Source organism: Chaetodon auriga, chromosome 13 (assembly GCF_051107435.1).
Source record: "Chaetodon auriga isolate fChaAug3 chromosome 13, fChaAug3.hap1, whole genome shotgun sequence".
Classification (NCBI taxonomy): Eukaryota; Metazoa; Chordata; class Actinopteri; order Chaetodontiformes; family Chaetodontidae; genus Chaetodon; species Chaetodon auriga.
Window position 1 is genome coordinate 22,471,755 of NC_135086.1, and position 13,042 is coordinate 22,484,796.

General features: G+C 40.2%; 1 protein-coding gene across 1 annotated transcript in view; it reads left to right on the forward strand.

The window, feature by feature from the left end:
• LOC143330292 (contactin-associated protein-like 5) overlaps positions 1–13,042 on the forward strand; it is an 80,764-nt gene that overhangs the window by 44,540 nt on the left and 23,182 nt on the right. The window contains exons 12-13 of the mRNA XM_076746743.1: positions 3,102–3,221; positions 7,728–7,928. Coding sequence (XP_076602858.1) covers positions 3,102–3,221; positions 7,728–7,928 — 321 coding nt within the window. The remainder of the gene's footprint in view (positions 1–3,101; positions 3,222–7,727; positions 7,929–13,042) is intronic.

Here is a 13,042-nt window from a genome sequence, read left to right on the forward strand (position 1 = left end):
ATTTCTTCACCTAGCCTCAAACCTGCTATTACACCCTCTGCTCCTCCCCATATATTCAGGGTCTACTGAGCTGTGTCATTTGATTCAGCACACACACCTGTCTTGCACCTAGCTTTCTTCACTTTGTACGACTGAGCGAAAACTTGCCCTTCCTCAGCCTGACATGACCTCACAATCATCACCTCCAGATTTCTGAGAATCTGTTTTTTTTTTGTTTTTTTTTTTGCTATATCCTTAAATAGCTTTAGAGCTGCTGTCTTTAGACTGACTACATGTAGCTGTGTTTCCTTGCGGGTGTCATTTTTTGACATCCTCCAACATTGCCTTGATATTTGTTGTGGAGACGGCTTTTGGAAACTGTGTGAAATTCTGCTGCCCCAGAATACTGATTTCTTAGACGAACGCAGTTTTCTTTGCATGTTGGAGGATGCATGACAGATAAGAGCAACTGCTGAATTAAAAATATTCTAATTTAACTTCCGTAAACACAGAAAATCAACTTTTTCCATCTACAGCTCCCATCTGTAACTGGAGCATTTGAAACCCATCACATATTGAGTGTTGGCTGTAGTATAAGCAACACTCTGTATGTAAAGCGTGGAGGGTGGTGTCTTATTTACCCTTTCAAAACTGCAAGAAAAACTACAAACATACACAAACAGGAAACATGTCAAGAATGTGTGTGTGTGTGTGTGTGTTTCTACTCTGCTGTGAGATGCTAAGACTTACTGCCTATAGTTTAACCTAACTCAGGACTTAATTCTAGATTATTTTATGAGGTTACGTAAAAAATAATGAAAAAAAATAAATAAATAAAGTGCAATAGCACATCTGCTGATTAGTATTTCCCCACAGCTGTGAAGCTAGCCCTGCATGCTGCCATATCACAGTGCAGTATAATAATAATAAAAATGATAACGCAGTTTATTTGTATAGCACTTATGAAAATCAGCATTACAAAGTGTTCTACAGAAAAAACACAACAATAAAATACACAGTAATGTATGAATAAACAGGCAGGCATGAGGAACAAAAGAGGTCTAAAACTTCAAAACAACGGATGAATAAAAACCATAAATAAAACATCAAGGATAAAATGTAAAAAGAGTGGGTGAATTAAAACTTAAAATAGAGCAGCACAAGTGCTCTGCAACATTCAGAATAAAGTACAGTGTAACTCAATAGTTAAGAATGGAAAGTAAAGTTAACAATGTAAAGAAAAAACATATGAAAACTTTGAATAAAATAAGTCTTGTATGTAGTCTTCACAGCCTTGGAGCCTCTTTAGTCTGTAAGTGAGGGTGGAACAGTCAGCAGGTTGATGTCTGAGGATCTCAGGCTGGCAATGGTCGGTAAAGACGCAGTAGTTCAGATAGTCCGGGGCCGGGCCATGGAGAGATTTAAAAGTAATAAGTAAAATCTTAAAATCAATCCTAAAACAAATGGGCAGCCAGTGTAAGGCCATTAAAACTGGAGTAATATGTTCACTCTTCTTGGTTTTTGTTAGGAGTCTGAAGTCTATTCATTGATTTCTGACCTGTTGAAAGACCATTACAATAGTCCAACTGTGAGGAAATAAAAGCATGAATGATTGCAGCACCATTTTCTATATTCCTCAGATGGTAGCAGCATGAAAGAATGATGTTGGTGTGTCCGTCAACGTGAGGTTAGTGTCAAAGCGCACAGCCAGTTTCCTGACATTTGGCTTAACATTAATTGGTAAGGGGCCAAGAGAGGACTGGATACTGGGATGTAGATTGTTAGGACCAAGGTTAGGACTGGTTTGAAATCTCAGTAGGCTTTACTGGGAGATAGCTGCGCGTCATCAGCGGAACAGCAGAATGAAATTTTGTGTGAGTGTATAATTTGGTCAAGTGAGAGCATTTATAGGAGAATAACATTTTTCAGCATCGACTACGGCTGTCAAAATTAAAATAAAATTTTAGTATTCCCTCTAAAAAGCCACATGGATTTCAACCAATTGAATACCTGTTTTTGCATATTATGACAATACAAGGGAAAACCACAGCAACGAGAGACATCCAACCTGTATATTACTTTAACATCAACGTCTTTTAAGAGATCCACATACGTACACATCCCAAAATGAACAAAGAAAAAAATGACCTGCACTGTCTTCTTGAATTATTTGCTCATTTCACCTTGACCTACATTTGATTTTCAATCATTGACTGTGATGTCTCTTATTATCTGATTATGGACTCTTATTTCCCATGTTTTTGTGTCCAGGTGACTGATCCCTCCTCATCAATGTACGTCAATTAAAAGTGTTTTTGCCACGGACAGACTCAGATTATTCTAAGTGTTGATACCTTTTTTTAAAAGTGTATGGTCTGTTTTGTTTAACCAGAAACAGCTGGTTTAGTGCTGTGGCCAAAGCCGACAGACTCACACTTAATTCAAACATGACAAAAACAAAACAACACTCACCAAAACCTCGTTTCACTGTTCCAACAATCATCACGAACTCTGGTTTGGTTGAAATAAACTCTTAATTGACTGAATCAAGAAAGGAGCGAGAGAGAGAGAGGGTGGACATCAGAGAAGCAGCAGGGGAAACAGCACATGGAGCTGAAATATTTTCACATCTATCTCACTGGATATTATGACCAGGGAGACTTAAACATGCTGAACTTCAGCAGATTTTCTGCATTTTCCGTTTCAGACACTTTAATGTGGAGGACTATGTGTCATTTAAGGAATCAGTAAATGACATTGCATACATTTAGAGATTTAGAGATGTAGAGTTTTAACTGGACATTAAAGGTTTTGTGGTGAATAAATTCTGATCAGGCCTTTGGTAGTCCTATATGTAATTGTAGTATCCAAATAGGATTGTTTGTTGTAGCATACTTTGAACCAGGGCAAAAACTGGATACAGATAGGACAGAAACATATGCCACCAACAGCCACTACTTCACTTTTTTTTTTTCTTAGGATGAAAACAGTAAACTTATAAACAGTTCATAAATAAAGATAGATTTTGTGCAGTCAGATGACTCAGCCAGTGGAAAGCTGTTGGAGCGTGGGCTGATTCTTGGAGGAATAACTGATTTCTGTCCCCACTCTGCTTATTCCAGCCATCTACGAGTCATCCTGTGAGGCCTACAAGCTGATTGGCAGCTCCTCGGGCTTCTACTCCATTGATCCAGATGGGAGTGGTCCCCTGGGGCCCACACAGGTATACTGCAACATGACAGGTGAGATCATTGTAGTTCACATGCTGTCACCTTTACTCTTTTTTAGTTCCATTGAGATCTGGCAGAAAGCTCAGAGTAAAGAGTCCGCTCACGTAGAGATCGCACTGCATCGATCCGTAGCCGGCTATCTGACAGTGAACCGTCCAGTAATAAATCACTAAGGCCACTCATGGCAGTTCCTGAGAGTTTAGAACATATCTGTGAGAAGGCAGTATCTTTCGTAAACATCCATGTGGTTACTGCAGCAGTTCATTGTCTCAGGGTGCTTTAACGTCTAACCTTTGGTTCGATTAAATCAAGCCCTAGTGCGGACCAAACAGCCAGGCTGAGACCGTTTGAAAAGCAGGATCTCAATCTGTTTTTCCGGTTTTTCCGTGGCGTGAGTGCTAATGGACCAATCACGGTATTTTTGATCCTAAGTTTTAGCATTATTTCAAAAGCTATTAAATCTACTATAGTAATGAACTACTATGAAATCCATCTGCTGATCAGCAGTTGAGGAAGCCATCCCATAATCTTTTAGTAACCATGGTGACATGTATGTGTATAATACTAATAATCCTTAGAATCAGTTATTTCTTCATGACAACATACAGTAAATATACCCCTGAGATGCATTCAGGTGCTGTCAGTCACTGGAATTTGATGATACAGGATGACAATCACCAGAACTCTATCTAGTGTTTATTTTACTTCATGTTTACTCCTCTGGGTTTGTTTGTACAAAGCCAGACCAGACCTAGATCAGAACTAAAATGCAATTCCCTTGGTCCAGACCAAATGTACCAAACTACAGGTGTGAAAGCGCCCTTAGGTAGTCACTTAAGCCATTATTGGGTTCTAAACTCTCCTGTCTTGAACGTTAATTAAAAGGGAAAGTTATCATAGTGCCCCCATCAAATAATAGCCACAAAAAGCATCTTGTGCTTTTCACATTTCACTAAAATCATTAGAAGCTGTGGCTTCTCAAATAAAAAAGTATCATGACAAGATTACAATTTAACAAGCTTACAAGTCTAAAGCCCCACTAGTGGCCTCTAGAGGCTGTAATTTCCATTAGAGGACAGGGTCATTAAAGCCAAAAGGTTTAATCCCTTTGGTAGCACTATTATGCTCAGTAAATTTCATGGTGGTCTTCCATTAAATTATGAGAGGTTTTGTGTGCAAGGCTGACATTTTGAACTGCGGATGAAAAGTGTCCAAAATGGAAAATACATCTCTCAATATATTCCACAGCAACCTGCATATTACATTTAGATTTTCTGGTGTGCAACTTGTGAATTTGACCTGATTGTCATGCAAAAGTCAGGGTTGCAGCAACTAGAAGGATTCATCCCCTGGGGACCATGAATATCCACATCAGATTTCAGAAATTTGCCCATTTCTTAAATACCATATTGTGATATTTATGTGTTGCTCAGGGAGAAACAATTGACCTCTTTCTGAAGGAAAGTTAAGAGAAAGGAGTCAAATCTTTACAAAACATGCTCTGGGCAGCACAAATACCCATACTAAATGAGTTTTGGAGATGATAGGACTTACATTCCCATGTAAGCTTTAATTATTTACAGTATACAATTATAAGCTCTCAGTTGGATCTGTGTAATTAGTTTCATGTTAATAGTGTAGAAGCAATGGTCTTTGAAAATTGGGCCTTTCATGTTATCGCTCCATCAGACCTGTTGTGTCACTGTGATCTGCTGATGCCAAGAACACGTGCTCTGTGTCCCCCGAACTGTCACCTGAAATATGACATTTGACAGACAGGGAGAGGGACACAACCTGATCCACAGTCCTCATGACAAAACATATTCAGTGAAGTTCTGACGCTGTCGAGGCAGTATTCATGACTGAGCTGTCACAACTTCCTCACTTACTTTGTCCTTTGCAAGGTTAACATAGCGTTGATATTACAGAGGCGAGCGCTGTCACCTCTTGCTGTCTGCTTCTGACATTTTGTGTTTTCAGTCTTCCCCACGCAAATCTGAATCATTCAGCAGCAGATATACCTCAACTTGACCTCAATTAAGGAGTCTATTAGAAATGTAAATAACTCTAAGCCTGACAACCTGATGTGAATAATCAGAGAGTGGAGAGGGATTTTCTCCAACAGAGTAAACAGGAACTCATATTGAAAACAGAGTGGGAATGGAAATAGGAGAGACTCCTCAACTGATTTCATTTTACAACCTCTTGACTACCTTTTGTATGCAAATGTATATGAAATCACTCAAATTCAAGTGTCTCATGCTATAAGCAACAAATGCCGACTGTTTGCAAAGCAAGTCATCATCTGCTGTGATGAGATTGTGTCTTGTGGAACTAAGGGGTTTATTTTCAGGATGATAGAGGATTGTTGCTTGGAAACAAGTGCATTCATTAGGTTTTCAGGCACATAAAACTACAAGGATTTGTGAAATGTCACCGTCAACACCGATGTTTCAGCCAGCAACACAGAATGTCTCACTGACTCGCAAATGAACTTGGCCACGATGCTGAAATGTACAGTAAAATATGACACACAAATGGGTCATAGCAATTTCTTAGCAACATGATAGAACAGCTACTGTAATATCATTTATTTTTATCAGCTCATTAATCTAATGTTTGCTGTGAACTTTAAAACACAGCTTTGAGCTTGCTTGTTTACCTCTGCAATCTACATATGATGCTGTGGTTTGCCATGTTCTATTACATAAAAGCCTTTTTGCATATGTTGGAACATTTTCTTTGATGGTAGCGCTCTATATAGCTACAGGGAATGGGAATGTGACTCTTGGATGATACGAAGTGTCACCTGTATACCGTCACCAAACATCTAGCTCGGTTTTCTCAACCTGGCCAACTTGGTGTCGCTCAGTTAGACTTCAGTTTCAACATGATCGGTAAACACTGTTGTATGGTGAAGTGTAACAGTCAATGACACAACCAGCAAACAAACAAAAATCATGCTGAGGAGCAGCGAGTGCAGGAGTTAAAGACAGACAGCATATATGTGTGACTACAACTTCAACATACTCCACTTTTAAATAGATGGGAAGAATATTAGAGGCAATGCTCCTTTTCCTCTGTCAAGACCGTCTCTTTATATGGGCATTTGTCTTTAATGCTCCTTCATATGTTTCTAAAGATGATGGAGTGACAGATGACAGACACAAATGACTGGCGACAGATAATGACAGCTAGTATGCTATCCTCCAAATATGACACATTTTTGTTTTTTGGTGGCAATTCCCATTACCTGAAATCCTTCAAATTGCTAATTATGCAGCTGTATGTTTTTGGGTTGCCCATCCATTCGCCCCATTCTCATGAAAGGGATGTATCCCCGGAACGCCGGGAGGGAATTTCTTTGAATTTGGTACGAATGTTTACTTCAAGTCAAAGACGAACTGATTAGATGATATAACTTCCATTTTGCCTATTAAATTCCTTACAGTCTTCACTTCATATATATATGAGTCTGGACAGACATGGATGTAATGGATGCAGCTTCACTGCTTGGTGGAGGTATACAGCCACAAGATGGTTAATTCTTGTTAGGTTAGTCTGCTAATACAAAATTATGAATGTAATTGTAATTGCTGAAATGTAGTATTATAACATGATTTTGGAAAACATCAGGGTTGCCAACAAGCTCTCCTGCCGCCTGAACAAATCGCACACCAAATAAGAGGAAGCCTCAAAGCGACTCCTTCATGACTCCTCTTGCTTTCTCTCACACAGGATGAAGTCTGAATATCACGCTTTTTTCCAGAGCCCAAAGCACTGTTTGTGTGACAGAGGCACACGCATACACACACACACACACACACACACACACACACACACACACACACACACACACACACACACACACTGCTCCAAAATCAAAAAACACCTTTCATGTAGTCTAGGTAGAGTTTTGCCTCACTTTGCTCTTCAATTTCACATCTATGACAAATTGAAATGTTAATAGAAAATACAACTTTTCACACGATTAATACAGGTTAGGTTAGATAAATCAGGCTCACCATCGTTTCCATCATCCAGTGACATCTGCATTTTGGTTGGATTGTGTTGAAGTGGTGTAGTGCAGTGATTCTCAACTGGTGGGTCGCAGAACAACCAAGCTTATTAATCACTGACCATAAATCAAATAATTGATTTGGCTTTTTATCTGTAAATTATCTATAAATTTAAATTTGTTAATGTTTTTCCTGAACCTTTTCAAAAAGAATTCCCGGGCGTTGAGGAGAAATGACCCCAGCCCCTACGATGGGTAATGTCCCAGCAGGCCTGATCGTACCATGCACCAACTTCACTGATACAGAATCTCACTGCAAACCAAATTGAAAAGTTAACACCCCTGATGTATTTAGAGAAGGTGTTTGCTAACAGGCTGACCTTTAAGATGTTTTTTCTTTGTAAAGGAAAAGCTGTGGATGAGATCATGCTAACAATCTAACGTGTATTTCAAGGTGTTTGCATTGAGTTCATGCTAACAGGTGGACTTTTTTCTTTTAGAGGAGAAGGTGTGGACGGTGTTGACGCACAACAGCACAGCTCCAGTTACAGTCCAAGGCTCCTCTCTTCACAAACCTCACATCATGAACTTCAACTACAGCGCCTCAGCTGAACAGCTTCAAGCCATTGTCTCAGGGTCAGAGCAGTGCCAACAGGAAGTGGTTTACAACTGCAAGAAGTCCCGTCTCTTTAATACAAAAGGTGAGTCTTCTTTTCCTCTGAATCGTGGGCGCAGGTGTCCAGATGGTCTCAGAGAGCGGGAGGGGAGTCAACAAAGGTTGAAAGTCACAATGAAACAGAAATTAGAATGTCTTTATCTCCTCTAATGAAGATGTTGCTCCACAAGCTGCTGCAGGCACAAGCTAACAGTCAGTTCATTCAGGGTTTATATGGTGGACGGGTTCACTGGTCTGGTCTTAAGTCCACATATTTTTTGTTTTTTTGTTATTTAGCTGTTTACCGAATCATACCGTTAGATAATTAATATGTTCTTAAAGTACTGCCTCTTAGCTTTATTATGAGTCGGTATGGGCAAATGACTCAAAAGCTGTTTTATGGACAGGTGTAGGCTATTCTTTCTTATTCCTTTATCAAGGTCTGGGTTAATATTAAAGGTTAAAGGTCTGGAGTTGATTCCAAGTGTGGCGTTAGCATTAGCTTTGATAGAAGAACATCTAAAACTAGCAGCATGAAAATGGATAGAACCTGTACGAGAATAATGGGAAAAAAATGTATGGCAAAGGCTTGGAAAGGCTCATGATCTGAAGCGCACCTGTGGAGGCAGTGTGATGGCATGGGCATGCATGGCTTCCAATGGTACTGTGTCGCTAGTGATTATTGATGATATGACAGAAGACTGATGTGAATTCTGTCTGCTCAGGTTCAGCCAAATCCAGCATGGCTGAGTGTACGGCGCTTCACAGTTCAGATTGACAGTGACCAAAAACAGACTGCGAACGTAACCCAGGAGTTTTTTTAAGGCAAAGAAGTGGAATATTCTGCCATGGCCGAGTCAATCACCTGATATCAACACAATCGAGCGTGCATGTCACTTGCTGAAAATACTAAAGGCAGATAGACCCATGAACAAACAACAATGCATTGGCTCTGATGGCTGATCTGACAGGTGCTGTTTGGAGGTGCAGGTAGAAGTGCACAGAACAAGATCTATGGAAGTCTTACCTCTTAGTAACAGGTGCAGACACTCAAACCAAGGCACTCCATCTTGAGGTGAAATAATGAATGTATTCCTTCAGCATACAGGCAAACAAACAGACCTTCGAGTATCGACTCTAAAAGGCTTAAGAGTTGCCTTGTTTTTTGCTTGTCTTGACCACTGAAAATTAGGCCATGCGTCCTGAATCATTTTTCTCATTAAAAATGGACATTTTCTTTAGGACTGTGTTCATTTGTTCAAGTAAATTTGAGCCCCTGAAAATAGGGCATACCGCATTAAAAGAGTCCAGGTAATATTTTTGTTCAACCTCTCAAATTAAAGGTGAGGGTCTGCTCTTCAGTTGCACCTCAGTTGCCAACACTGCACAACGATTTCTAGTACTGAAAAGTGTTCTACCAGGAATGTAGGCTTGTGCGTGTTTGATTGGCCAGTGAAGTGCCTTGCCAGATGAGGTTGCCTTGTGTCCTTGTTCAAGTTTTTTTGCTGGGTAACCCTGCAGTGTTTTTTTGTTTGTTTTTTGGCAGAGCCTTCTGCATTGGCACCCCCACTGTGTTGCAGGACTGGCCTCATTCAGATGAATGAAAGGCCTTCGCTTCTCAGGGCTCAAGTCTAAGTCATGGCTTCAGTGTGGATGTTGTGTGTCTTGAATGTTCTGTGCTTTGCAGCATCAGGGGAGTGTTTGCCGTTACAGTGTGAATTGAAAGTCAGGCAGTTTGTGCTTTGTCACATTGGGAGCTGCTGCCCCTTCGACACCCTGCCTTCTGCTTCTCTCATCTTGTTATATTTTCACAATAACTTGAAGGGCGGTCTGCAGTCTTTTTTGCATGCGTTCATCTTGAACTGCTCTGGCACCTATGGTGGCCCAAACAACATTTGCTCTTAAAATGATGAAACATTCATGAAGTCCCGGATTCCACTATTCCCTGGGTGGCATGCATGTGAAAACAAACAAGTTCATTATCACACCAGACATCAAAGAGAGACCGAAAACAGGCAATTTTATAGCTGCATGAACACAGTCTGAATGTTTTGATGGTGGCCTTTGTTGTTTGAGCCAAGACAACTCTTGTGGAAGAAGGTAAATGTCTCTTTGCATCTCACTTTCCTCAGCGCATACATACAAATATGACTTTTGACAACAGACACACTTTACAGCATATTCAGATTAATTATTTGACAAAATTGTGCTTACCGTGCTAATTTACAGGGATAAAAACAACAAGCACAGCTGTTTGAAGCCTACTGGGATCACAGATGCAGGCATGTGCCAAGAACTTCTGAAGTTCACCTCCAGTTGTGGAGTCGTATAGCATGTCCCCTCTCTGTCATCTTGCCTGTTAGTCCCTGCTCTGCTGTTACTGTCACTTATGACACAGATGTTCAGTCATTTACTCTGCTTGTAATGGTGTTCAACTGTGGTCTAATTTGCATTATTAAAGGCTTGTTTTTTCCTGATTTAACACCAATAATGAAGTTGGCTGAGAGGAGAACTGATAACTCTGGCTTTTAACAGTGCAGTGACATTCACAGCAGCAATTTAGTGCTCTTCTTGGTGTGCTCTTCAGTCTTCTTTTCACATTCTTATTTTTATCAAGCAATATTTAGATTTTGTCAGTGTTGATACATTTGTTCAGGTACTGAACAGGCATCTTGGCATTTAGAAAACCTTCATCAAAGCTTCCACCACACTCGTCTTTGTCCATCTGAGCGGTCTGGTTGGTTGTAGGTCATGCAAACCAAGAGCTAGATGGGGTCTCAGAATGATGATGTTGGCCTATTCAGCCAGTAGCTGCTGAAATCTTTTTGTTTTTTGTTTTTTTTCTTTCTATTAAAAAAAGCACTTGTGCTTTAAGGCTCTGAACACACTCCTCATTGTTTGAGATTGATGAAATACCAATTTTTGAAGACAACCAGCATGGAGTTTCAAAGAACCAGACTTATGAACTGAAGAGTTTCAAAGCACCAGACTTATGAACTGAAACTAATTTAGTTATTATTACCATTTCAGTTATGACTGTCAGAGTATTCCTCTGGCACTGTTTGCTGCTTGTTCTCAACTCTGTTGCACTGTAGAAAGACGTGTCATTCACAGTCCAATTTCCAATTCAAGCCGGGGGGGGGGGGGGGGGGGGCAACATGTCCAGATTTGCAGATCTGGACAGTCCAGATTTGCTGAATGCTGCAGGTCTGGAACTTGTGTATTTTTATTTTATTGCAGATTTTTGTACTACTATTTTCACAACATGTACCTGTGATCATATTATATTATATTCTTGTAACTATGTCATGGCTCATACCTCAAAGTCACACCCCACCCTTTTTTACAAAGATACTGGCTTCTTCCAAAAGTTGCAGGATTACAAAATGCTAAAATCTGCAGTTCCTCAAATGGCCACTTGAGGGTGGCTCCAAAAGCGAGTCAATCCCCATAGACCAAAAAATGCCCAACATTACAGCAGACATAAACGTTTTCACAGCCTGGTCCACAGACTTCCTAACTCCGGGTGGTGAATTTTTATATAACTCACTTGTTTAAATTACAGTGAGGCTTAAAGGGGGTCATGAGCTTCACAGAAACTCTTCAGAAACCTATGGGTGACGTCACAGAGACAATTTCCATGTTTCATACAGGCTATGGATGCCCCTGACCAAAGACGTAACGAACATTGCAAACTCAAGCAGCTGCTTGTGGGGCTTTAGGAAGCAGTTGTCAAAAATTTGGTTTCCATTTATTTCTGTTAAAGAGAGAGTAAGATGCATTTGTTTTCTTGCTGTGAAAAAGGTCCTGTCAATATTGAGCCAATTTGGGGGAGAGAGTGAGACTCACCTCTCCTTCAGGAAGTATTGATTGTTGCCTTTTCTTATTTGTGTACCTGTTCAGTGTCTGAATAGTGTCTTAAACAAGCAGCAGAATAGGGGAAAAGGGATGTGGTGTGTCTCCAGCGAGAACAAGGACAAGGATAGAGGGTAAAGACAATAAAGCACGTATTATTTTCAGCCTTTGTAATGCAAATGTAGGTTGTCTGGCCTGTGTTGTTCAAGTCCATGTTATTTCATTTCTTGCCAGTGTTTCACCATTGAATACAAGCAACTTTTGTCCAATTATGGTAAGACTGTGGTGTTAGACTGTTCATCACAGGCCATCAGCTCCTGTTTGGAGAAGATTTCCAGGGCTGTTATCTCCACAAGAGCAGAATTTCACATGGGCAAACAGAGTGAAAGGATGGAGATAGGATATTCTCTGCTGTCTCATACCCACTTGGTGACTTAGACCAATGTGACATGTATATCCATACGTGTCAAAAACCTTGCCTAATGCAGCTTTAATGTATTCTGGCCAAGAAGAAAGCACCATAGCATGTGACACTTGATTATGTATTGTGACATGTAGCTTAATGGGCTTTTCCTTGCTCGTTGGCCTCATCTCCAATGCAGGGTCACGTTGTGTGACAGATGATTGAAGCTGGACCACTTAACCCCATAGTGGAGGTAATGACTTGTGCCTTTATGGCTTCGCTGTAGCCTCATTGACAGTCACAGGCAATGTGTCATGAAATGCCAGCAGAGAATCAAAACAAATGAATTTATGCAATGAAGAAAATAACCGTTTTAGTTAAAGAACAAAGAGCAAAATTCATGAGGCAATTGGAACATTTAAGAGATTAATGGGAAATGCAAACTGTTTTGACCTGAACGCAAACCTATTTTGTGATTGTTTCATTGTTCATTCTTCTCTTTCCCTGCTTCCTTCACCCTGTTTTACTTTCTATGCCTAACTATATTGCTTGCTATATTTAAATTTATCTTGGTTTGAGTGTTGTGGAGGTCTCTGTATAGCCCTCAGCTTCCAGCACAGGTATTCTTTTTATTTGCTCGTGCATTAACAGAGACCATACAGATAAACATTGTTACATACGAACAGACAGAGCAACAGATGTGATGTCTAGCTCGAGCTAACATGCAGCACCTGTCCCTGGTTTGGCTTTTAAATCGAAGTTGAAAGAGTCAAACAAGTGAAATAATTAAACAAGATCAGGATAACAGGATTGCTAATCATGTGTATGCATCTATATGCACGTCACTCTGACACCAAGGTGCCAGAGAATATGTGTATGAAGCATGAATACAGTATAACATG